We start from the raw sequence: 26876 nt of genomic DNA, 5'->3' as shown, positions 1-26876 counted from the left end.
CATATGCATTTACTCACACAAATCCAGGTGTATGACTAACCCAACCACTCCTGTGCAAAAGCATTCACTCATAAAAGAGCTTGAGAACGACTGGTACCAACAGCCCTTGGCCATCAAACGTTCCAGTATGAACCGGTCACAGTCTCCCAAAAGTGTGACAAGGAAGAGGAACTGGATGAACCTTAAAGAAAATCTGGATCAATATGATCCCAGTTTGTACAGCTGCTTTAGTTTTTCTCCTCTCTGCCTCAAGAGGAATGTGAGCAGAGAGTTCTTTCTCTCCGTAATTTTTCTTCCAAGGCTCACAACATGAAAAGCCTGGTAAAGCAGGTCACACTATACAGGTCAGTTCCATCAAGGATGAATCTGAATATTATAATAAAATAATTATTTCCAGTATTTTGAATCTAACAAAACATTCCAGTATTCCTTTTCTCTGCACACAGCTGCAAAGCTTGCAAGTAATTGCAAGGCTTTTGTGAACAAAAAAATATTTTTTTTAAACTCAGAAGCAGAGTGCAGTAGAGATGGAAAGCTGAGATTCCATTCCAGCTTCCATTTCCATAAACAACCAACCAGGCAAATTTCAAGTTCATCTCCTTTTTCCATTTATTTCTGTCTCCTTTACTTTGTATCACCCAGTCCATGTCAACTGCTATTAGTCTTCAAAACAAATTCACAAATGCAACTTTAAGATTGCACAATGATTCTCCTGCTCTTGCTGAATAGCTATACTTATTACTATTCACACAATAGTTTGCAGTAGCTAAGGGGAATTCCAACCAGCAAGGGAACACGACTTCCAAGATATGATTGACTTTTAAAGTTGAATGCTTGATACTCACGGTTTTCCTCCTGGGATGCCTGTGAGATTAGGAGGGATGCCTGGGACTCGCATATGATGATGTGGATCAAAACCAACCTGTAGTTTCCCCAAGCAAAACAAAAAGGTGTATTAAAGTAAGAGTTAGGCAAAGGAAGACTATTTAATTCATGTTCTCCATAGCATACTCCCCAAACCACAAAATGAGTGAACTAGAGTTAACCCCACAGATCCTATATTTAATACAAACAGCTCTCAAAACTAAATGCACTAATGGCAAGCACTTACGACTGGAGATCGCCCATAAGCTGCCGCTGCTGCTGCTGCTGCAGCTGCTGCACTCATTTGAGGGGAAATATTGTGTAGACCAGCATAGGCAGCTCCAGGGCTGGTCAGCTCCCCGTTCATACCAGCATGTGGCACGATGCCAAACGGAGTAGGGTAAGGACACGGTACTGCCATCGGTGTCCTTAAACCTGAAGCTAAAAGAAGAGGGGGGAAAGTGAGAAGTCACAGAGGCATTCTAGAGCCATTACATGAAACATGAGTTTGGAAAACTCCAAAAACCCCACAAATAACCCAAACCAACCAGCCAGCCAGCCAAGGGAAGCCACATAACACTGTATGACAGTGCTGAAAAACCAGCTTAGCATCCAGTTTAAGCATCCCTACCATACTAACTTGTTATTACAGGTTTAAAGGGAGTCTGACAAGGGACAAATGGTCACCACTGGAATATATAGACACTAACCTATTGGGTCCACACCTGGAGGTTTGCCAGGCACTGGCCTCAGTCCGGGAGTGGAGTTGCTGCCTGGAGTTGGGGCATCAGTCCTTGGAGTAGGGGTATTTGATTTAGACACAGGAGTGGTAGATTTCTCATTCTAATCACCAAGAAGGAAAAAGGAAGAGAGTTTGTAAACTATTTTATCTTTATAGATAATGATTAGTGATATTAGTGGCATTTAGCTTCTGGGTTTGGGTTTCAACAGTCCCGGCAATGAAGAGAAGATGCAAAGACACTGAAAAAGACAAAATGGCTTTGGAAATGAACTACAGCCTTCACTGCTTTTCTCATCAGGAGAATCTGTATGATTCAGAATGAGGAAAATGACTGAAAATCATTTCCCTCTGACAATTGGCAGCATATGTGAAGTCAGTCAGTGGTCTCACTATGCTCATGGACCTGCTCCCATTGTAATTTTCTGTGAGGAATGGACAAGAAGAGGAGGAAAAAAAAACCCGAAACTGACCAACTACTCATGCCCAAGTGTGGTGCGAAACACAGGATGAAGACAGTGACAGGTATAAAGTCAGGAACTGTGCAGTACTGCTCTTGCAACAGGCTCATTCATCAGACACACCACTGATTCCCAGGCCTGAACCTGTGATTCCATCACCGTTCCTGAGCACTATATTCAGTTTAAGCCTTCTTTTTATTTATTTTATTTCTTTAAGTAATTTCATATCCTGCCCTGTGAAGAATCAAGAGGGGAATTACTGTGCAGCTCAGGTAGGTGATTAACTGTGGCCACAAACAGGAAAGGAAAGAACACCCCTTGCAGGCAGCTCTTTTCTTTTGCATTTTGATTTGTGATGCAAGTCAAGGAAGGCTCTTGTAAATGACAGATTACTTTTTAGATAGAAAATAAAAATTATTGTTGTTGTATATAGCCTGGTAATTCAAACAAAGCTAACAACCAAATCACATCCAAGCAGGGAACTGAATTTGCTATAAACCACAGCATAGGAAAACAGCTCAAGAAACCCCTGTGTACTTTTATTTATTCTCAGAATAACAGTTCTTCATATGAGGGTGGAGAAAAATATCTCTCAGAACACCACATCTATCATCTACTCACACCACCAGTGAAAATAACCTCTTCCTATCCCAAAAAAGACTGTGTGGACTTTCTTTTAGACTCCCTTGAAAAGATAAATTAAACTAATACTAAATTGATGCTTCAAAGTGCTTTATTGACAGCTGTGGGAATACAAATTGTGTCCAGACAGAAATCTGGTAAGCATGCATTTCAGCCTACAACTGGGGGTCATAGAAGCATTTTGTAGCACTTACAAGGCTAAGTTCTTTGGATTTGGAGGAAGGAGTACTGCTAGAGGATGCAATAGATGCCGGACTAATTGGTGCATCTTTTTTCAGCAGTCGAGTCTTGTCCAAGCCATTTTCCCGTGGAGAGTGTGCTGGGCTTCCACGGGGAGAAGAAGGATCCTAAGTATCAGGAATACGGGTTAGCATAATAACTTCATGCTAGCTACTAGTCCTTGTCTTGAGCAGTCCTCTGATGTCTTAAGTTTATTTTCATATTTTCCAGATTCTGCACTGCATTAGTATATAACTCTGAACCTTATATAAAGTGTTAGCAAGCTCTCCTCACAGTTTAGGTAGACAAAACAATATCTTTCCAGCCTGAGACCAAGGACACAGTTACAGCCTCAGGACAAAAATGTATAAACAACAGCGAACTGAGGAGAGCAGTCTGGAGGATGGGACTTCAAAATTTGAAGCTGTAATTGAACAATTAAACCCAATATGTAAATGGACCAAAACTTACAAAAGTGTGAAAACTCATGACCAGGAGTCCATCTTGGGCCTGTCTTGGAGCCATGGCTGGGCTCTTGTACTGCCCAAGATGTATCCTTTAAAAGCTTTTTAATAAACACCTAATTTATTCCCTTAACTCTGTCTAGCCTCTATTCTAGGTAGCCTCCCAAGGCATCACCTCAATTTGGAATGAAGATCTGTCATAAAAAGTGACATATTCCTTCCATTCTTAATTGATTTAGCTGATACAATTGTAAAATTGAGAGGGATAATGAAGGACAATTTGTTGTTTTTTTTTTAAAAACTCCTAAAATTTGATACCATTAAACCACTAAAGATAATGCCAAAAATCTATGGATATTGAAATAGGCAAGTAAATCTGATATTTCAAGTGATAAGATTTGATGCATTTGGCAGACCTGATAAGGTTCACATATGAAGTCATGGCCAAAGTGAAAGAAAAGACAGACACTCTTACAAGTTTTGTAGAAGTACTTACAACTTTGTAGAAGTATATAACTTCAGATCTGATTTGTATCCTAAAGAAAGAGGATATGACTGGATTCTGTCAGGCATTTCAAGTTCAAATGCCATAATCCTATTCATAAAACCAATATGCACAGAAACCACTGAAGATACCCTCATCACCATATATGTAAAGTAAAAAAAATATCATTATGTATACCTCATTTGAAACATCAACTACCAAGTTGTCATCACTCTTTTCACCATCGCTGTCCTGCAATGACAAATCACAATATGTTAAAAAAAAAATTATTTTGTATCGTATCCCAATGTTTTTAACAATTACAAAAACAAAGGAAGGTTGCTCATAAATCTGCAGTGTACCATTCAATTTTACCAAACTTTGTGTGGTAAAACGATTAAAGTCTTTCAGTCATCTACAGGGCTTCTGCTTAGCAAGCTGCCGCAACTAGAGCAGTTTGGCCAGTTTTCACATTGGTGAAGAAGGATATGGGATGAAAATCTTCATCCAAATTGGCGCTGTACTATAAAGCTGAGTCAAGATAGACTTCATTAACAAGTCCCAGCCTAACTAAAGCTCAGCACTATTGTCACGCAACTTCCAGGTGCTTTGCATTTATATTGTTAAAAACAGTATCAATTATACGCACTGAAGTGTTTAATCCAGCACAGACACTAGAGGTTGGCAGCAAAAACCACTTAAAATTTGACCCTCATTTTAAAATTAGTTATGCAGCAGAAATCAGGTGAAATTACAGAGGAACACTGAAGTTCAACACTGCACAATGTAGACAATTACTCACATAACGAGCTGCTATTTCCTTCTCTTCTGTTTTCTGTTTTTTACTATCTGAAGAATAATCTGTTGAATTTCTGTGCTTTTCTGCTGTTCTGAAACTGGCTGAGGGAGATACAGAAGAGCTCTGTAGTCCGAAAAGAGAAGAAAGCATAATCAGGCCCTCATTCACAACAGTGGTTCATTTGTCACCACCTCTCAATACAGCTTACACTGATAGTATGATCTGGAGCTGTTCTCACAGACAGCACATTGGGTTTTAACCAGTGACAGCTACCCAGCATATGTCTTGTATTAAAAACTGCACTATGTATTGGTGATCAACTGACAAATCATGGTGGTTATCTGCACCACCAATGGGATGGATTTTATGAATACTGTGCACTGGTCTTGTTTTGGTTTGTTTCCTCTACAAATACGCAGGGTTAAGTCAACAGTCCCAGAAGAGGCGTGTGTGTTTGCACATGTGTGTGTGTTTGCCTGTGTAAATCTAAAAGAACAAAGAGGCTCAAGGCAAGTCACACTTCAGCAAACATTTGAATGAAGATTTCTACCAAAGAAAGAAGCAAGCTTTTGAACAGTTTTGGAGGAGGCAAGAATAGGGGAAAACACCTTAACTAATTTTATTTTGCTGCCTTTTACAATTACAGGTTATGCCTGCAGCAGACAGAAACAAACACAGACTGACTCAGTGATTCTCCTGCTATTGTACAGTGCTCACCTAGTAATGATTGCTAAAGAGCACACATATGGACAGGAGAGAAAGGAAGATAATCTGTACTTTATGCACTATCATCTACAACTCCACTCTATTCCGTTAAACAAGGCAGGCAACATTTATCAAAATCTGCAGTATTTCCAGGGCTCTGTGGAGCCTGTATCTTCGTATACAAAAAAGGAAGCAATGAAAGATGCAACATTCCCTCTGGGACTGATTTTAGTAGCAGCAGCAGTTTTGGCCCTAGTTCAAGAAAGCATTTAAGCATGCACTAAACTTTATCTCACTCTGAAGTCAGTGGTTGAACGCACATAAGTAAGGATGTGTTCAGGCTTTTTGCAGAATGGGAAATGACAGCAATGGAGATGAAAATAATTGTCAGTTGAAATCCTGCTGACTGTTTCCATGTCTGTCCTTTTTTACTGGGGTGGTGAGAAACAACCAAAGAAGTCCTGACTGATGGATTTTAGATCCTCCCATTCATCCAGAAACACTTGTTTGTTTTTTTTTCCCTCCATGCATGATGGACAGCTGTTTTTCTACATAAAACTGCACTACATAGCAATTTCATTTTGGGGTTTTCAGTGCAGTTATTAACATGAATACAAACTAAGAAATTAGAATTTACATTGAGTAACTTCTGTTCCGTCACTATTACAAAACTTCTTTTCCTTATTATTTCACAAGCTTCTGGTAAGGATTAGGAAAACTTAACCACAAGAAATTAAGCTGTGGTCATTGCCCAAGTCACACAAGAGAATGTTACTACCTACTGGGATACAGGTCCTCCTCTCCATTTTACTGAAATTTCCAGCTCTTGAGAACATCATCTTAAGTTAATGAATGGTAGAATTTGCAAAAATCTTCCATATTTTTGACTGGTAATTGTAAATTACCCTCTAAGACCATTGAGATGAAATAAAAAAATTAGAACAAAACTAGTGTTGAAAGCACAGCCTGTGTCTTTCCCATACTGTGCAAATACATCTTAAAATCCTAATTTAGTTTTAAAGCAGATCATTAATCAATGATTACAGCAAATAACACAAACTAACAAAGTTATTTTTTGCTCTGAAGTGACAACACATGTTAAGACATTTGGAAACAGCAGTGCCAGGGTACAGAAGCCCTTATAATAAAGGCCAAGTAGAAACACAACATTAAATGAACTGATGACTTGAAAAATGTATTTGTTCCTGCAATGATATAGCATAGCCTTTTGCAAAAGATTTTTATACTAAGCTCCTATTACATTTATATTTATTTAGAATTTGGAAGGCAGTAGCTTGTAATGTGAATTCAATTCATTATTTCTCAACTTCACCCTACAGAAAGCAATTTGCTTTAAAATGAAGGAAAATAATCACCAATAGACTACAAATTAAAGTGGTGTCTAAAGAATTAAACTACTGCACTTATTTAAATAGAAATATTTATTTTCATAAATCTGAAACCATACAGTTCCATTTTTCACAATCTGGTTAGCTATGTGCTATAGATACCATTTTAATCTTTGATATCACTACTTAATAAAGTAATAAATTTAAGGTCCCTACTAGAAAGATGAAATAGCAAATTATCAGTAGCATATTAAAGGATGAGCACCGCATTGGGCACTGGGGCAATGCACACTGCTTAATGGTTTTACTGCTAGATGGATCTGACCTTATACCAATATGGAAGGATCCTCCTGCAGTATTCTCACCTGACATTAGCAGAAAAAACAGAGACAGCAGGCAGAACCTCTTTCACCAATCTGAAATTACGCCAGTGTACTAGGACTGACAGTATTTTGCCTCACGAGTCAATTACTACAGACCAAATCTAAACACTCCCACTTTTAACTTTCATGTCCCTTTTCTTGCACCAATACCCTTGCAGAACTGCCTTCTTTTCCCTTCAGCATGAAATGCACCTGCCACACTAAGATCAGCAATTTCATGGAATGGATCTCTGGTACTTTTGCTGACAGATCTAAATTTATCTCTTATGCTAAGTAATGTAAGTATGTCACATACAGAGACAATGAGCTATGGTCTAGATCTTTCTATGGACGTAATGCCTACTGTGTTCACTGTGTGAGAGACAACAGTATTACTCATATTGAGCTCCCTCTATTGTTTGTAACAGCTTTTCAGTCTATAAGCACTGATAAGGACCTACCTTCATTGAGAAATACTGAAAGTAACAATGTCCTCATGGTTTCCACTGACATCAGATTCCTGCAAATAATCCTGTACCCACCCACACCTTGGCTCCTAAGTGTGCCAGCCCACAAACTCCAAGAGAGGTCCTTACAACTGCAGATGGTGAAAGAAAACCCCATCAAAACACACTGTTCAGCTGATAGACTCTGCCCTATTCCATGATTAAACATCAGTGCTCTCCTAACAGCTGCCTTTAAGAAGCTGGAATAGGATAGTTACTTAGAGAAAGTGATTCAGCACTGGGACTTGGCAGGCTGTAACTTAATGGGCCAGAGTCCTTGTTTTAGTAACTATTAAAATTTATAGAGAAATGAAGTCTTTTTACACTGCTATTTTCTTCAATAAAATGCTTTAATCTACTAGAAGAGTAGCATTTTCCTAATAAGCAATGCTGAGTTTGCTCACATGTAATAATTATATCACACATAAGAAAAAATACTTTTTGGTGAAAGTAGGTTGCACTTAGTTTGTGTTTGAGCAAAACATACCACTTTTTCATTTTCTGATTCAGTAGAACATTTTTATTCATGGTAAATACATCACAAAATGCTGACAAAAAAACAATGAACATACACATTTGTAGAAAGGCTGAGCACATTACTATGTTCATATAATTTACTTAAGAAGTAGAATAGTGTCTTTCTAGTGCTGGACCCACAGTATTTTTCACACTATAGAGCATAGCATGCTATGATTCAGCCTCTGTTTTGGGCAGTGCTGGGCACAGTACTAACTGAAGGACCATGCTGTTTTCTCCCCAACACCACCAAGATGCTGCTCCTGGTGGAGTATCAGTGCCATACAGGTGCAAATGAAACCAGTATCCAGAGAGCCATAGCCACATAAGCCTCTTATGCAGCCATAAAATTCTTACCAGCATATTCAGTGTCTGATTGGGATAATTGCTGGGGGGGGAGGGGGGGGGAAATCACGGTTTTATCCACACCTTTTACTGGAATTTAGCTGAATCAACATACGTAGCTCACACTGTAATGTGGCAGCAATCAGTGTGGAAACCATAAATCAAATTGTACAGCCACCCAGCTGCAAACCTCAACTCCCCATATGCCGACTTCTCCAGATAAGACCTGGCCTCAGCCCACTAAGTGATAATTAAATGAAATCAGTGTTAAAAGTAATGACTAGAGATGACAGGATGAAAAGCCTTCCTCCATGTTAAAGCTGGTAACTCTTTAAAGCATTCATGAGTATGACCATTCCCCAGTGTACCCTTACTACTATGCCAAAATGATGTATTTGGAGTGGAATAATTAAAACAATAATTCCCAACAAAGTGGGAATTACAAGATAATTGACCATACTGAAGTATTAAGCAAACTGCAGTAAAAGCTAAGGATGCTCAACACTAAGGTCAATTACAGTATAATTATCTGAATGACATTATTGCAGTTATAAAGACTGTTGAAAGTATAAAAGAAACTATAAAAATGGATACAATATGCATCACAGTGAAATGACCAGGCAGTAATGCTGCTTAGTGTTGGCTGATGCCAATGTTGTAGATGGAAGTACCAGCACTGGAACTCATACTCAGGCTGCCCTGAGTTTGGACTTGAAGCACTAATACTGCCTAATACTGTAAGCTTGTATCACAGGTGGAAAAAAAAAAAAAAAAAAGGAAAGTAAGAAATTAGGGTTAAGACTTCTGGCACACTAAGGGTGAGATGAAGACTGCTCTGGCATGAGGTGGGAGATGTCCCACCAGATAGGTGATGCCAGGGTCGAAGAAAAAAAAGGCAGTATAAATACAGCCCAGAGACCATGTGCTCAGGGGGAAAACTGCAGCCAAAGGTTCCCACAAAGCAAGCCTAAGGGCTCTAACATAACATCAATCTATTTATTTAAAAAATGAAGTCATTCAGATACATCTATATGCACAGAAGCACTACTTTGATTAAACACAGGAAGATGGTGTGAACTGCTGTGGGTTGATCTACAAATACCATAATGGAGCATTTGCATGCAACTCTGTCCCTGAAGTCACTCACAACTTACACAGCCTTTTGTTGCCAGCATTGTTATTATTGTTATTATTACTATTATTAAATTACTGGTATTGTTATTACTACATCCCAGTATCTGCACGGATGGATATTTTGTCCTCTTTCCTTTATTTTTTCAACATGCACTCTTTGCAGCCCTTATGCAAGCAGATTTTACCACGTCCTTACCTTAAGGTTTGCTTAGTGGGCATGATCAGGCTGACGCAGTCAGGCAGTACAACCAGGACCACAGCACTACCAAAATGGTTCATCAGAGGATGCTGGTAGGCAAGTGTTGATTCCACATGTGTCACTCACTGGTCATGGTGGACTTCTTCAATATTTTTATATCTCCCTTTTCCAAACTTGTCCTTCTGCTTGCCCAAACTAAAACCTAACTTCCACTCAGCCATACCATAAGCAATTTTTTTTTTTTGGTCTTACTCACTGCCTTTTCTCTATGGCTGCATTTTCAGATACCAAAAAAGGCCTCAGAAACTGTCAGTGAAAAATGCAACTATCTAGCTAGGAAAGATAAAGAACAAAGCTGGTTTTAATATCACATAACCTTGTCTGAGCCAACTGCATCAAGTTTTGTAATCAAGCGTGTGGTAATTATTTTTAATACAAACTATGATTAAAACGCAAACTTTGAAGTTTTATATAGCATTTTTAACCACTAATTAACTTCAATAATTGCAAAATTAATGAAGTTAATTAGAGGATAAGAGTGCCATAAAAAAACATCAAAGTCTGGATGTGCAGTGCTGCCTGCAAGAGCAATGAGAAGACCATAAAAAAGTCGAGAATAAAGAGACTATGCAGGGTCAGCAGTCTTCAAAATCTAAGTGTTCTCATAAGTGTTACATCAAGAGAAATATAGATACATGTGTTTATTATGTATATGTGTGTGTAACTTAATAAAAAATGACCATGTAACTATTTACACTAGTGATCTGCTTGCCATTGGTGGTGCCAATGGAGTACTTAATCTGAGCTAATTAAAAGCATCGAAGTCTAGATGCTATGAAATGGGTGATAAAACTAAGCAATAAACTACTATGGTTGCATACATAAATTCCAGTTGTATTTCAATATATTCTTATCAATTTGCTGGAAAAGCTCAGAGGGCCACACAGCAATAGTTGAAGATACCTAACAATTGTGATGTATAATCCTATCAGCGTGTGATGATGCTTCTCTGGCTCCTCTTGATCTACAGGTTCATATCGGTGACAAGAAAGTAGATGTTTAAAGCAATGGTCAGGTCTGCTGGCTAGTCTTTTGCAGATGGATTTTTGCAATAAATCCTTTAAAATACAGTTTCTCCACTAATCACTGTCTGAAGGACATAACATGCACAAGGCCTAATCACTACTTGACACAGTGAGGGTCAAAGGATGGAGATAACTAATGAGGCTTTAAAACAAGCAAGGAAGCAGTAGAAGAACACAGATGAAAGTGGAAAAAGAAAGTGAAAAAAGGTTTAGGTTAAAGCATATCCTAGCAAAGACACATGAAGATAAAAATCAAATGTGCCAAGAGTAACAAGCACCCTTTGGTAAAGCAGAACAGTTTGAACACAGGACTTGGTTTCAGAAGGGAACAAAAGAAAAAGAAACAGATGGCAGGAAAAAGAGTTAAACATTTCTGATAGGTTTACAGAAGCCTCAAAGTTCAAAATATTACATTTACTAGGAAGTCTGTTCTCACCCACATTTTGCCACTCGTTAACATTGAATTTAATTGACAGTAAGACAACTTGGGCACTGTCAAACATCCTTTCCTACTCAATCTACAGAGCAATTCACCACCCTGTGATTCTATCTCCTCCCTTGACCAGACCCTAAAATAAGAATACATGCTTCATAACATAGCAGAGTAGGTAATTTGGATGGGGTGAAAAGATTTGTAAGAAGGTGTTATGGTACAAATTGAAACTGCTACAGACAATAGCATAGGTGAGCCCCAGGGCATATGCAGTCTGCAAGGGAATATCAACCCTAATGATTCCAGAAAGAAGTGTTCCACCACCACAAGCCTGGGGATGCTACCAGAAAAAAATGTCCTGCTGGCATTTTAGAAAGTAAGTGAAAATCTAAGACACTGTTGCATGTTGGTCATCAAAGACCGCAAGCCTCTAAATGCTACTGTAATCAAAAGCAGGGTTAAAGGAAAGGGTCAAAGGTCATCAACTTACAGAAATTCAGGGCAAATATCTTTGGAAACCTGAGGAATTGAGCAGTGCCAAGAAAATGTGAAACTATAGTCCTCCTCTCCTCAAATATTTATTTGGGGTTCCAATTACTGATCTTTCATGCTATTTCCTTTAGCAGAGACCTGAAACAATTTGAACAGTTCTAACAAAACAGAAACACAAACAGAGAATAGAGACTATGGGCAGTTGACTAGGGAGAAAGAGCAAGGGAAAGCATGCAATCACTGAGTAAGAGAAAATGCTCAACTAGCTGAAGCATTCAATACAGAAATTTAATTGTGGGCTCACCATCATGAAAGAGAGAGAGAATAGCCACCAGTCTGTATTTTGAGTATTTTGAGTCACTGACATGCAAGGAAAAGCAGCAGCACTCCATTAGTCTTCCTCAAAAGCCAATAATGGACATGCATAAAAATTCCCAACACCAAATTATCTCCAGAATATCAACACTAATTATATTTTCACAGCAACTGCATTCAAACAGAATACACAAGGATACTTGATTAGTTTTCAGAATTCTAAAAAACACTACATAGGGAATGTTTTATGATAACCATTAAAGGCTTGTGTTAGTATGCTTTACACTCTTTTCCTGCAAGAATCAAGAAATCCCTCTGAAGAACAACTGGGTTTCACTCAGAGTCCTCTTTTCAGACCAAGCACCATAGAAGAACTGTTATCCTTCCACTTGCAAAGTGATTAAAATGGATTGTAAGGCACAGAGCCAAGTTGAATGCAAGCACTTTCCTGCAGCATCTCAAGGCACAACGGTTATAAAAATCCCTTCAGTACTGGCAACAAAAGTTAGGAGGTAAAAAATACACACATCTACACCCCCTAAATTTTCCATGTTCAAGCAGCAAAATGATCAAGCTTTAAGTGTTGCCCTCTCCAGAGATATTTTAGTAGATTCAGTTTTCATATGACAGGTCCTAACAACTTTCTCCTGGGACTTGCATTCCCTATCTATTCTCCATTTTGACCAGAAGGATCTAACCTACTGCTAATGAGCGTTTTTTTGTTGGTTTTTTTTTGTTTGTTTTTTTTTGTTTGTTTTTCTCGTTGCTTTAAAGCCACAGAGATCACATCTGAGGACAGTCCTACAAGACACTCCATTTAGCTTCCCTCCATCAGGTACTGTACCCCAGTATTCTACATTTTCAGTTTTGATTATATCTAACAAAGTCTATATTCATGGCAAAGACATCACTTCTGAGTTTTCACATTTCTGCTCCCTCCCAATCTATCCATATGTACCAGCCCTCCAGGGAAAAAACACTTTCATTTTCTTCCCTTCTGTTTCTTTGTCTCTAAAGGATTTTATAGTTGTTTTGCTGCAGAGGTGGCCTAGGAGATGATAAGACAAAGCAAACATTGTTTTAACTGTATAATTCACAAAGAGAACTGATGATCTCTTTTTACATGTTCTGACTAGTTATCTCCTTTATCCCTATTCTTAATCCTATTTGTTCTTGACTTGATCAGTAGAAAAGTGATGGGAAAAAAAGCAGCCTTCAAAATGCTACCATGATCACAAAAAGCCCCCTAAATTTCAATAGAAACACTCACTCCATATCCGGACTGCTTCTGTTAGCAGAAACATATTCATATGTTTTTCTCCAGTATTAAGCAACAGATTAGCAATTTGGTCCTCTCTTCTCCATTAGATTTTGTGTGGCTTCTGAAGACCTGATTTATTTTCTGGTTTTTTAGTACCTGACATGATTTAGGAAGCCACAGACACTAATAAGTGTCCACTGAAAACAGAATTTCTTATCCAACCAAACTCTTAACTGGGTGGGTGAATAAATCATAACTGGCTGCTATTAAATGTTTGTAGATTCCATGTCATGTTGATTCTGAAACAAAACTTTCTCTTAACAATCTATTAAAAATATCCTCCATAAAAAAAAAAAAAAAACAACTTTGAGTGCTACTATTCTCCTCTCTGCCCAAATAATATTCTAGGCCATTATATCTGCCTCACTTCATCTACCCTCACTTACTCGTGTTCCCAAGACCCTTGTTCAGGAAATTATCCCATTTCCTATTCAGGAAAGCACTTGAGCAGATGCCAGATTTGAGACACACACTTTGATCTTACGGAAGTCACAAAGCAGAAAAAGAAATCAGTGGAATGTACATATGTGCTGAACTTTAGATGCCTACTGTGAACTACTCTGAATCTGGACCTCAGCCTGCTGCAAAAATAATAGTCCTCAGTTTCATTCTTCAAACCAGAACTCTGCTAAGTGGAATGGATGGGGGACTGGTGGGAACACAGATTCCACAGTAAACCTTAAAGCAGTTATATCAGTATATAATAGCATATCATAAGTATAACACCTACTTTTCATGACTGAAAAAATAAAATATGGTCCCTTCTGCGAGAATTTTAGATGCATTACAACTCCTGAACATTGTAGAGCTTTGCCAAGAGAAGCAGCAGTAGCTTTTATTTCTCTGGGCCTTCCATTATTTATATTAGATAGGTCACACTGTTAATGTTTTAAATGTTAAAAGCACAATCAAATACTGACTTCAGGCTAGCTGGAAATGTTTTGATGTTAGCAATGAGTAGCCAATACATTTTTAATTCAGGTTAGAGAAGAGGAAAAGCAAAAATCTCCCTCTTGTACTCCCCCTGCACTCTGCCAAGTAGTTAAATGTGATTAACTTGGCATGCACGCACATGACCTTCTATTCTGTTCAAATTAGTTATTTTAGGTAATTTCTGAAGACTCTTGTCTCTCATTTAAGTGTTTCATAATAGAATTCATCTTTCCACTCTCTTTTAAGGGAAGACTACAGTAATATCCCTAAAACAGCATTCTGGCAAATGCTCCTGAATTATGTAATTCACTAGGTTCAACTCTACTGTTAAAATAATTTTCAAGATGGATATAATACATTATTATTACAGCTGCACAATCCTGGATTGAATTTTCCTTTGCTGAATTGCTAACACTCTAATACTGAAATTGATCTGTTTTAAAAACCTCATGTGAAAGGTTTTTAAAATACCATACATGCTCAGGCTCTTTATTTTAAAATAGTTTGGAAATGAGCTGGTGGAAACAGGGGACTAAAAAAAAGTCTTATGTTCTCTAATCTAGCATTAAGTACATGTTATGTTAAAGAACACCAAGCATGTTTCTAAGCAATACCTATGGTGTGGATTTAGATCTGCAAAGACTTGATATTTCATCAAGGTTCCAGGAAACCATTTAAAAAATTCATTTATAAAACAAAATGAAAGATGTTTATTTCCATGTGGGATGCCTCTAGAGAAGCTGGCAAGTAACAAGTTTATTAAAATGACAAGTTCAAGGTACTTTTCTTGTTGACTGTAAATAATCTCCCTGTGAGCCAATTAAGAGTGTGGAGATCAAAGGCCTAAGAAGCACTATAAAACCTGGAATTACAGGGTTAAGGGAGAGCCCCCACAGGCTCCTTCAATACATATAATTTCCTCTAGGCACCCACTGACTGGGTGAAACAGTGCAGACAAGCATTTTTTTACTTGCTTTGGAGTAGAGCAAAAACCAACACCCACACTTTAAAGGACACCTAAATAGGCAGCTTGATCTTATGCACAGTCAAGAATGAATTTAGTTGTAAACACTGATCCAGGTGAGAAGGTTAAAAGGGAGCTGAGATGAATGCACAGAGTGACTTATAAAATGGGCTTCTCTGTTGGGAAGTTATTAAATCTCAAATTACAACAGTTTGTCAGTGCCTTTCTTCTCCATAACAGCTTGCCAAGATCATTCCTTTTCAAGGCACTAGTCAGAATACATAGCAAGGTGTTTCCTAATGCAAGGCTTGACTACAATGATGATCTTTGCACACATCATCTTCAAATTTGAAGAGTGAGTGTGGCTTTACTTTGAGTACACAGAGCACTGCCTGCATGTCTTTAGCCAGAACTTAAGATGCTGAGCTGGAAGTCACACCACTGTTTGCTGAGCAACACCAGGACTGCTTGAGTTTCCTTGCACTGCTACCTTGCTTATTCTCAGTAATGGTCTAAATTCTGTTTTAAGATAGAAAACCTTGAATCTCAAAGTGGGTCTTCACTGCTGTCTCCTGCTAACATGGGGACAGATTCTGAACCTATCTAGTCTGTCCCCCTTCATTTCACTGCCTTTCCTTGCCCCTTTCATATTACAGAGTTCAAGTGCAGGACAAGCTTTCATTATTTGTTGTGACAGAAAATACCATCAGAATGCTCACTGTGCATAGACTTTAGTTCTGACAGAAAAAGCAAATTTTCATTTAAAGACACCTAGAGCACCAGATGGAGCCTTTACAGTAAGAAAGTGTAACAAACTCTTTCACAGCAGGCACAACTGTATCCAGCCCACAAATGGAAATCCTTCTTCCCTGCCTGTACGCTCTCCCCACAGGGCACTTTCACTACTGACAAAAAACACATTCCCACATCCACCTCTAGGGCTGCCTCCCTCCAGCAGCCTTGCAGGAAGTCTTGAAGAGTCTTCCAGCTGTGCAGCAGCCCTTGCTGGGCACCTTGCTAACAGTTAGTGGAGCACTATGCCCAAAATCCTTATCTGCAGCTGAACAGTCTCGCTCCATGCACAGAAAGTGACAGAACCTCGCCTGTGTGGCCCTAGGCTGGAAGTAACACAATGAGGAAGAGGTCAGGCATAGTGCTGGCATGTCCAGAGCCATTGCTGCTGGTGGGTGCTGTGGCCTTAAGAGGGGCTAACAATAACCCTGGGGCTTCAGCACTGTGCTTTGTTGCATAGTGTATATATGCTGTGTGACAGCTGGTTAGCCCAGGGTGAGCAACACAATCAAACACAATCTCCCCTTGCCAGGAACCTCCCAGCAGTGCTGTGGCTTCTGCTGATTCAGCTACATATCAGAGAATCACAGAATATGGTGAGCTGGAAGGCACCACAAGGATCATCGGGTCCAACTGCTGACCCTGCACAGTACCACCCCCAAGGGTCCCAGAGAGCACACTCTAAATGCTTCTTGAACTCTGTCAGCTTTGGTGCTGTGACCATTTTCCTGGTGAACTGTTCCAGCACCCAACCACCCACTGCAAGAAGAACCTCTTCCTAACAGGCAACATAAACCTCCCCTGTCACTTCAGGCCATTCCCTTGGGTCCTGTCACTGGTCACCACAGAGAAGAGATCAATGCCTTCCCCTCCCCTTCCTCTCATGAGGAAGTTGCAACTGCAGTGAGGTCTCCCCTCAGTCTCCTTTTTCTCCAGGCTGAACAGACCAAGTGACCTCAGCCACTCCTCATACACCTTCACCTCAAAGGCCCTTCACCATCCTCACTGGCCTCCTTTAAATGCTCTTTAACAGTTTAATGTCTGTCTCATATTCTGTGGCCCAAACTGCCCCCAGCACTCAAGGTGAGGCTGCCCCAGCTCAGAGCAGAGCAGTTCAATCCCCTCCCTTGCCTGGCTGGTGAAGCTGTGCCTGATGCCCCCCAGGACAGGGTTGGCCCTCCTGGCTGCCAGGGCACTGCTGGCCCATGTTCAGCTTGCCAGGTTTGTTTCCATGGCCCTGCTTACAGCATCTCATTCCCAGTCTGCCCATACATCCAGGGTTGCCCCATCCCAGATTCAGGATCCGGCACTTTCCCCTGTTGAACTTCATGTGGTTGGTGCTTGCCCAGTCCTCTGGTTTGCTGAGGTCTCTCTGCAGGGCCTCCCTCCTCTCGAGGGAGTCAACAGCTCCTCCCAGTTTTGTATCATCTGAAAACTTGCTCAGTATCCCTTTCAGTCCTGTGTCCAACAACCTGGTGTGGAAGGAGCCACAGAAACACATGAGCAATGTAATCAAGCTTGAAGAAAGGATGAAAAATTAAACCAAAGCTTGTCTTCTGCAAAAACATGCAGAAATTAGACAGTCAAATGAAATTGGAAGTAGCTCAAAAGGACTAAGTGGTCAAACCAGAAGTATGCAAGTACTTGCCAAGAATAGGACTCAAAACCACTGCGAGGTTTCAAAAGAAGAATTAGGTACAGACGGATCACAAAGTAACATTGATGCTTGAGCTAAAACTTAAAAGTGGGGAGGTTGGAAAACTGTATTTTGGAAATGTACGTTTAGTAGTCTGCTCTTTTGTCTGATCACATGAATTCAATTAAGCCTCTTCATGCCTCAAAAAGCAGGATAATTTCAGAAGTCTAGAGAATGTTTCTTTCCTGTACAAAGTTGTTGTGAGGATTCACGGATTGAAGATTTAGAGGTACACTGATATCACCAAAATGGATCTATTACATATGCTAGACTGAAATTTAAAAATGAGAAAGGAATAATCAGTATCCCTTGTATCAGTAAAAACACAACTAGAAGATTAGAGCAATCCAATTTGCTGTAACAGTACCTGCACTAAACTCCAGAAACTATACATAGAACTTTAGCCAATTCTTAGTTTGCATAAACCTGCATGACACACACATGAGAAACGTAAAAGAGGAAGCATTTCTCCACTGAATTTAAAACTCATCAGCCAAACTGTGAGAACCCAAAGCCACTACTTCAGAATGCATAAGACTTCTCAAAGACAGCCAGATGTCAGATGAACCTCCCTGATTTCTGCAGAAATGCAGAGCCAGTCCTTCCATCATCATTTAGTTTACTATAATGCACCAGGTATAGTATATGGCTTTTTGCTATGCAATGTTTTCACTTAAAGCATTACATAAGTATGAAAAACAAACACTCTCTGTGCTTTTCTGATTAAAATCCAATATCAATTATATTCAAAATAGTGCAGCCCACTGGTTCATGGCAGGCTGCCAGTAAAGATCTTCTGTGGCTGAAGGATATGCACCACTGATTTAGGGCTCCATCTATCTCCTATACTGTTATTTCCATCTTACTTAAGTGTTTCCTATTACTGGATGTTCTTTCCTGTATCCACTCTTATTCCTAACTGGCCAGCTTAGAACTCCAGTTGCATACTATTTCACACCAGACAGTGCAAAAAAATGCTGCTCCACAATGCATAATCACTTTGAGACTTAAGTCCAGTTCAGTCTCAGCCTATGTAGTGTACCAGTTCTTTCCCTCCTTGCTTCACTCAAAATTACTGTTACTTCAATGCAAATTCATTCCAGAAGCACCTTCCTGTTTCCTGGTCTAAACTCTGTGAAACTCCAAGTAAAACAAAACTTGGGGCAAAACTTCTTGCAGATCAGCAGGCAAATCAGATTACCCTAATGAGCTATCTCTGTGTAACTAAATACAGCGAAAAGTACATATCACATGAAAACACAAAAGTATCCAAGCCTGTCTAAAAAGTAAGGCAATGCCACAGAACATTCACAAGTTAGTTTTTGTGAATTCTCACACAATTTAGGTGATCCAAAACTGTGTTTCCCAAATGCTTTTCAAGCATGGTTATGGAATATATTTGTTTTGATTGGGCTTTAAGTCCCTGCATTTCAAAAAGTCCTCATTTTACCTTCAATCAAGGTTGAAATTTGCTATCATAATACCTTTAGCTCCCTTTAGAACTGTTATGTGTATTTCCCAAAGAGAAAAGAACTGGGGATTCATCATGCACAAACTGATATGTACAGTAACACAACTCCTAATAGGTTTGCTAGAAATAGCTTGGCATTTCTACCCTTTGTTTTGATATTTGTAGGATTAACAACAAATTCAGGCCTGATCTCACAGTATTTAACATCTGGTCAAAACCCTTCTTGCTGACAACAAACATCCTGCATGTTACAAGAAACTTTAGCAGTGACAGTAGTAAAAGGCAATTTCTTCCTTATCTCTTTTTGTGCTTCCCTTCTTTTCTTATGATGAGAGCAGGAAAACCGTAACATAGGTGAATAATGAAAACACAGAAGATTACTCAAAATGGGTCCATAAATACCATTATTACCTGGGTACTATGGTGTTTGATTTTAGGACAACTTGAAGATCCATGAAGGCAGGCAACGAAAAATACCAGCAGGTGCACACTGTTGGTACTCCAAAACCCTAGGCTACCTCAGATACCAGCAGGTGCACATGTTACAGCAGAGGCAAGAAATACCTGTGTATGCCTTCAGACAGCACTACTGAACAGCGCCTTCTTCTTCCATGGTAGTGGTGTCTTCACCCCTGTGAACTTGACTTGACACTTTAAGCTTACATGCACAACACCCTGAAGTTGATCACTACAAGAAAACTACAGTCAAAATAATAAACACAAAGCATCTCTCCTGCCAAGTGGCAAGACCTCCAGATCATATGCTAACTTGCTCCACAACCAGCCAGCATAACCATATTTCACAACACATTAGATGCATTATGGGTCCCAAGCAAACAATACCCAGGCACAAAACTCAAGTGCCAGCAATGGCTAAAGTAAACCTGGAGCTCTTGCAGGGCCAAAACTACCTTTTCAGCAAAGATATCCTAATGTGATGATATTCTTCTGCATCTATTCTCTGCCATCCCTCAAGTCAGACTTGAAAAGAAGGACAGACAGGAAATTATGAGTCAGACAGAGGTAAAGAGGTTAGTCTCTAGGACCCAGAAACCACAAGGATAGGGATCTCAGATATGGTTTTTTAAATGCTTTCTTTCTGTCTCCTTCTTTTTTTCTTGAATAAATGTAAAATGAAATCGTCTTGCAGAAGGACAGCTGCTTCCCCCCTGTGCTCAATCATTCCAGTCACACTATGTTGTCCAGTAACCTGCATTGATAATTCCTCATGAATAAAATGCCAACATTATCATCCACAGCTATGTTGTTGACATGCGTTTGCTATTTCACTAAAAATACCATTAATTTTCTGGCTTCACAACAGCTGAGCTACTACCCATTTGAATATACAAAAGAGCATTTTGTTTAAACCAAATTAAAAGCGTTCCAGTAAATGACTTCAATTTTGCTGGCTATACTACTTAGTGTATACTGTTCTATTTAAGCCTCTCTTTCCTCGTCTCTAGCCCTTCTACACCCCCATCCTTTTCCTTCTGGTTTTTTTTTTTTTTTTCCTCCCCTTCCCTTTATATACTTAATCCTTTCATTTCGGGAACTGGATTTTCCCAGCAAGACATCCACAGTCAGAGAAAGCCTCAACTACGTAGTGCCAAGGAGTTAAGGCAATGGTGAAATTGCCTCTGCTCTGTTTTTATTCACCCGATTGCCAAAAACTATTTAGCAGTAAGGAAAGAGGGAAAGGGGAGGGAAAAGCACATAAATGCTGAATACACCTTCCTTTACCCATCCAGACAAGTGCCGACATTCACCATTTAAGTTGGAATGAAAACCAGCATTTCTGCCAAGCCCTCCTGGCATCTCACCACTTTATTTGTTCCCATTTGTATCTAATGCTTTTGTCAACAGTTCAACAAAAGTCAAAGCAAACAACCTACTACAAACACTGAGGGTAACAGCAACAAGCATGAATCCTTCACAATTATCCAGCCCAGCTGCTCAGTGCCTGTCCAGACTGCTTTCATTTACAACAGTGTCAACAAAAGGCTGAAACCCAATAACTAGGTGGGTCAATACTACCACTGTAAAGCCTCCAGAGAAGAAAATGCTGTTCTGCTGCTTAACTGCTTCAGCAAACATGCAGAATAATTCAGTTAGATAGACAAGTGCTTGCCTAATCATTTGTTGTGTGAATTATTCAAGGATTTCCCTTCAAACTGCTAAACAATGGCTCTTCAAATATTTCCATGGAACCACCAGATGTCCTACAGGAGAAAAGGGAACATAAGGCACATTCTGACGTAAGAAAGGGCAATGGTAACCTGTGATCTTGAAAAGCATTCATGTTTAGAGGATTAATGCCTTCTAGCACCTTGCTTCTGATATAAAGAACACACAGCTTTGAACATACAAGTGTTAGGCATGCATCAATTTACTAGCTGCTTGATCTCTGTACAGCACAATCAAGGTTGTGAACAATTTTCCTTCCTTTTTTAATGCAAATTGTAAAAGAGTTTTCTCCAGAGAGTATGTAAAGTGTAGGTAAAAATATGCACAGTAGCTAGTCATGTGGATGTAGAGAGGAAACACGGATTTATTTGCACGTATCTCTCTTCCTCCACTGCCCCCCATGTTCAGTTGACACAATCCAAATGCTCACTCACCTCCTTCCAGGCATTTCACATAGGTTCATGTTTAAGTTTCAAAGAGCAGGTCAAAGTAGTCTTACTGCATAGAACCCAGTGCTAAGCATTACATGTTTCACTTTAATTGCCATTTAAGTATGGAAACAGCCCCCTTCAGATGTGAGCTTCCCTGATTTTACTGGCTTTTGTCACAATTGCTCCACTACATTAATGTATTATTTTTAAACTTTTAGCAAACTTTAAGAAAAAGGGCAAATTAGGTAACAAATGGTGATTGTTCTGATTTAATCTCTTTGCTGGCAAGAACAACCCTGGATATGAACAAATGTTTTTCCTACGAGCAGTTTACATATACATCACAGTGCAGTGTTGGACAGATATGTATCTTGAGCCAGAATACAATATCAAATACACTTATGAATATTTTATTTTTGACATCTACAGTAACAGTTGAGCACACTGAGCAACTAGTACTCCAGAGAGGATTCCTGGCAGTTTTAAGACTTAGAAAAAGAGTAAGAGAAATTCTCTCTGTATGTCAAATTAAAGAACATATTTTTGTTTTTATAATTAGAATCTGCAACATATTTTGTTTGCAAAACATGCGGCTTTGCAGTGATTGCACTGTAGCAATCTGGTGTTGTGTGTTGTCAACATGAGAGACTTCTTCTATCAAATAAAGTTTTCTTCCTCTTTCTGTCCAAAACAATCATGAAACATTTGCCTACTAAATAGCAGCAGCTCCATCATGCTGTGATCATCACAGCTGTTAGTACCCACTACAGTCCTACACTACTTGGTGGCAAACTTCTGTTAGTTTTATTATTAAAAATCAGGTTATTGCTATTTGCAACACTAAGTCTGTTTATTATTATGTTTTACAGTCATTTGCAGGATTTGTAAAATTGTTTAATGTCCACGGAAAGCAAAGACACAACAGAGAAGTACTGTACAACAGAAAACACCTCATATCAAAAAGTTGTGACTTATGCAGGTTAAATGGGATAAACCTCTGATGCTAGATACACTAGAAATAGTTTGATGCTAGATACTCTAGAAAGACTAGGAAAGAGAGACAACATCACAATTTTTGATGGTGTCTCCTGTTCCTCATCCAGCAGAACCAGAAGAAGTGTTGAAAAATGGCATCCCCAGCCTTTGCCAGAGCTGAATGTAACACTGCTAACCAGAAAACGTTCATAAAAGCCCACCAGAGTCCTACAGGTCTGTAAAATAACTTTACTATTTTCAAACTCCTGCAGTGTGATACAAAGCTTTTAGGCTACCCTAGATCGTGAGCACACACTACTTTTTCTAAGGGCAATAAATAGATCATGGACAGATGCCTTTATGCTTAAGGTGGGGTCCCTTTGCTACTCTTATGTCAATTATATATACTGACATGGCACTCAGAAAAATACAGCACTGCAAGGGAATGGCAGAAGAAGGTTTTTCTAACCTCACAAGGCTTACTGTAGTTGATTTTAAAGAGATTACTTTTAAATTATTCAGACACTAAATTTTTCTCATAAACTGCAGTATTGGACAGTAAGGCCCATTGCAAAATAGTAGTTGGAGGTCATGGCTCAAAACTTTCTTCAAAGCAGGGAAGAAAAGCAAAACATTAATTTCTTCCAAGGCTAAAATAAACTGCTGTTTGATATTTTTAAAAGAAATGGAGAGGTGAGACAAAAGTATTGCATCTACAGATACGGCTTCAACTAATATATCAGGGAGAAAGGAGAAATATAAACACACAGGTACAATTACTACAAGCCAGACACAATGATTTCCTAAAGCCTGGTATTGGAACAAGGCAAAGCTCTATGTTATTTAGGTCAGCACTGGCTTTTCAACTCAATTTAACTAGTGATTTCTATACAGTCAGTTCACTTTGTTAATATAATAAAAAAAGAGAAAAAAGACTCAGAAATACGCTGCCATAGCTGAAGAGTTTTATGTTGTGTGTGGTCTGTGTTGAACACAAACCACAGACAACTGCAGAAAACCCTTTTGGGGGTCGCTGTAATTGGGAGACACCTCTCCTGGCCTTTTTACCATATTCCTGCACTTCAGCTCTGCAGAATATGCCAGTCTGACAAAGCAGGACCCTCCCAGCAAAACCAGTGTTATTGTTCATTTTGATCTGTTGAGATTAATAGAGCAAAGAAAATACTGTATGCTCTCTTTCAAACAATATAGTGGCTTGAAACACGCCAGCTTCTCTGTATGGTGAATCTGTGACAGACAGCTCACCCAGTTAATGGAAAAAAGGAACAACCCATGTTGAATCTTTTCCTTCTCCTACCCCTCCACCCCACTTACTCATAAGTATGCATTAAGAACACTCCCACAGCTGTATTCACTGCCTCTTGAGCAGCAGAAAAACAGAGGTGCAGCTGTGCCTAATAATATTCGTATGCAAACAAGTAGCACTGGACTGGCTGCTATATCTACTTAAAAGCTCCTTGGTACTCTTTGTTAAGTTTGCAGATCAAAAAGAAGAGTAATCTGCTGTCCTTTTAATGCAATTAGCAGATTAAAGTGGCATTTCACTTCCAATACTTCATTAAAACACTGATTGCATCCTGCAATTGCTGATGATAGAACATTTACAGTGTTCTCCCTACAGTCCTCCCTGAGAGATGGTGGAAAGTTGGGGCAAGCCCTGAGCTGGCAGCCAGCAGTCAGTCAGCAGCCAGCACAGCTTCTGGAACCAGACGTGAAACCTGTACCCTGGCGCACCACAGCAGGGGTGAGGGTGGCAGAAGGCAAGGGAAGAGAACACCAGGCACCTAACAGGGAACTGACAGGAAGTCAATAACCCCTGCACCAGTGGTCTACATAATTCCTTCAGGAGGCAATGGAAAATACCATCCTCAGGATTTGAATCTCTTAAGCATGATTGTGACTGGGCTTCTTGCCAGGTCAGCTGCCACATTGCTGACTTTTGCTACACATCTCCATTTTACAATTTCTGTGAGACTTTCTACCCCTCAAGTTCTGTTTCTTCTACAGTCTTGTGACAGTGAAGCACACAAGTGGTAAAGTCCAGTAAAAATGTTGCATGGACACAAGAGTTTACTTCAATTTTCCTCTTGGGTTATTTCTTCATGTAAGACTAACAAGCCAAACAATATCTCAGTTTAGAAAAAAATACTTTTTAAATTTCTTCCCCTCATGCACCCAAATGCAAGTTAACATCATCTCAGAAAAAAAGTGACATCATGCTGAATTCCTTCAATCCCTTCATTGTGGGAAACACTGCTGGGAAAGGACCTGGCTCTATACCCCTTCTGCCAGGAGCTTGGGGCATCCCTGGGGTACCCTCCAGCTCTGGCCCTGTTGCTACCAGCCAGCAAAGCTCCACTGGTGCCAAGGAAAGAACAAACTAAAAAAGATTAATTCGCAGATGTTCATGCATTTCACACACTGGGTGCCCTGTGGTCCGTTGCCAGGGCAACGGGAGACCACCAGCGCGCGCTTTATTGGCTTTATGAAGTGCGTCTCGGGGGCTATAGTCCGAGAAATGCTGCATGATAATCTTCAGGCTTTTCAGAAGCCTTGTTTTGTGTTTATCCACATTTAACCCTCTGAGTGTTATTAAGAGCACCACTATGTCTGGCATGACAAGGAATGCAGAGACAGGATGTGAGGAGGCAGATACATTATCTCAGTTTCCAGCTTAAGACCCTGGAAAGCATGTCCTCAGCACCTGCTCCCACCTGCCCTGCGCTGAAGTTTTCACTCACAGCCCACAGGTAAGCTGGCAGGTAAGCTGTTGTAGAGCAAACCTCAGTACAGCCATGTCTAGGGACAAAACTGACATCAGAAAGTGCAAATACAACAAAAATATCACACTAGACTAACAGATAAGTTATGGCAAGCACTTTTTCTAAGTAACTTCAAAAGAAGATTAAAATTAATCAAGACCATTTCACCAACTTTCTAGACACATGACACAAGAAAAACCACACTTTTATTTGAAACCCCAGTACATGACACCAGAAAACCACCCATGCCAAAAACCTTTACCACAATTTATAAATTCACATAGAGAACTTCCCTTCCTCTCAGTGTCAGGCATCTCCCCCAGCTGCCCTTTCACCAGTCAAGGCAGGGCTGCAGATGGGAGGGGCAGGAGAGAACAGGGGTTAAAATCACAAATGACACAACACCCCAAGCAGCAGCAGCCGCCACTGACATCAAGCACTAATCCAGCAGAAGAGAGGCAGAAAGAGAGGGTGGCAGAAGGGATCAGTAGAAGAAATGGCTTGCATTCAGACTTGCAGGAGAAAGAGCATGCAGAGACAATAATTTCCTGGGAAAAGCTAAAGCCTAACGAGAATTTACTCTGCCTCCTTTATTCAGACAACCAACCCCTTTGTGGCAGGGGTTTCCTGACTGACAGGAACCCAGGGCTCTTTAATAGGATTTCCATATTATTTCCAACACCTGCCTATAAGTTATTTGTTTACATTGGAGAATGCAAGATTCTCAAATCAGGCATCTGCTTCTGGTTCAGGCATATTTTAGGAAACCATGTAGAAAGAAGCTTTGTTGCTATGGAGACAATTTTATTTTCTTCCCTTAGTTGGATGAAAAACATTAGCATTTCCAATTTTTTGTTCTTCAAAAGGCCAAATGTCACTTAAGAAAAGACAGAACTTTTCAAATTGCTATGCAGAATAGGCTAATCGAGCTTTAGATATTTAATTAACTATTCGACTCAATTAGAGCTGTATCAAAGAGAGGCAGGAAACAGTGCAATTTTCCTGCAAACTTCCCTCAATGGCCAATTCCTGCTGGCCGGTCTAATTGCTTTTTCCCTCAAAGCACAGCTAAAACTTTGTAGTTCATGTTGCACTCAACAATGTTGCATAACAACTTGCATATCAGTCAGACTACCCACTTCCCTAAACTTATTCTAAAATCAACCTAATCATCTTGGACTAGGAATGTGCTCCTTTACCAGTGCCAGAA

The 26876-nt window shown here is 39.7% G+C and overlaps 1 protein-coding gene across 2 annotated transcripts in view; it reads right to left on the bottom strand.

Moving 5' to 3' along the window:
- LOC110470685 (TLE family member 4, transcriptional corepressor) overlaps positions 1 to 26876 on the bottom strand; it is a 94310-nt gene that overhangs the window by 9233 nt on the left and 58201 nt on the right. For both annotated transcript variants that reach the window (XM_021530538.3, XM_021530539.3), the window contains exons 9-14: positions 4676 to 4795; positions 4072 to 4125; positions 2901 to 3053; positions 1575 to 1707; positions 1112 to 1305; positions 846 to 922 (exon numbers count right to left, since the gene is read on the bottom strand). In XM_021530538.3, the coding sequence (XP_021386213.1) occupies positions 846 to 922; positions 1112 to 1305; positions 1575 to 1707; positions 2901 to 3053; positions 4072 to 4125; positions 4676 to 4795 (731 nt within the window). The remainder of the gene's footprint in view (positions 1 to 845; positions 923 to 1111; positions 1306 to 1574; positions 1708 to 2900; positions 3054 to 4071; positions 4126 to 4675; positions 4796 to 26876) is intronic.

Source organism: Lonchura striata, chromosome Z, assembly GCF_046129695.1.
Source record: "Lonchura striata isolate bLonStr1 chromosome Z, bLonStr1.mat, whole genome shotgun sequence".
Lineage (NCBI taxonomy): Eukaryota > Metazoa > Chordata > Aves > Passeriformes > Estrildidae > Lonchura > Lonchura striata.
The sequence above is the reverse complement of the archived record's forward strand: the minus strand, read 5'-3'. Positions and strand labels throughout refer to the sequence as shown.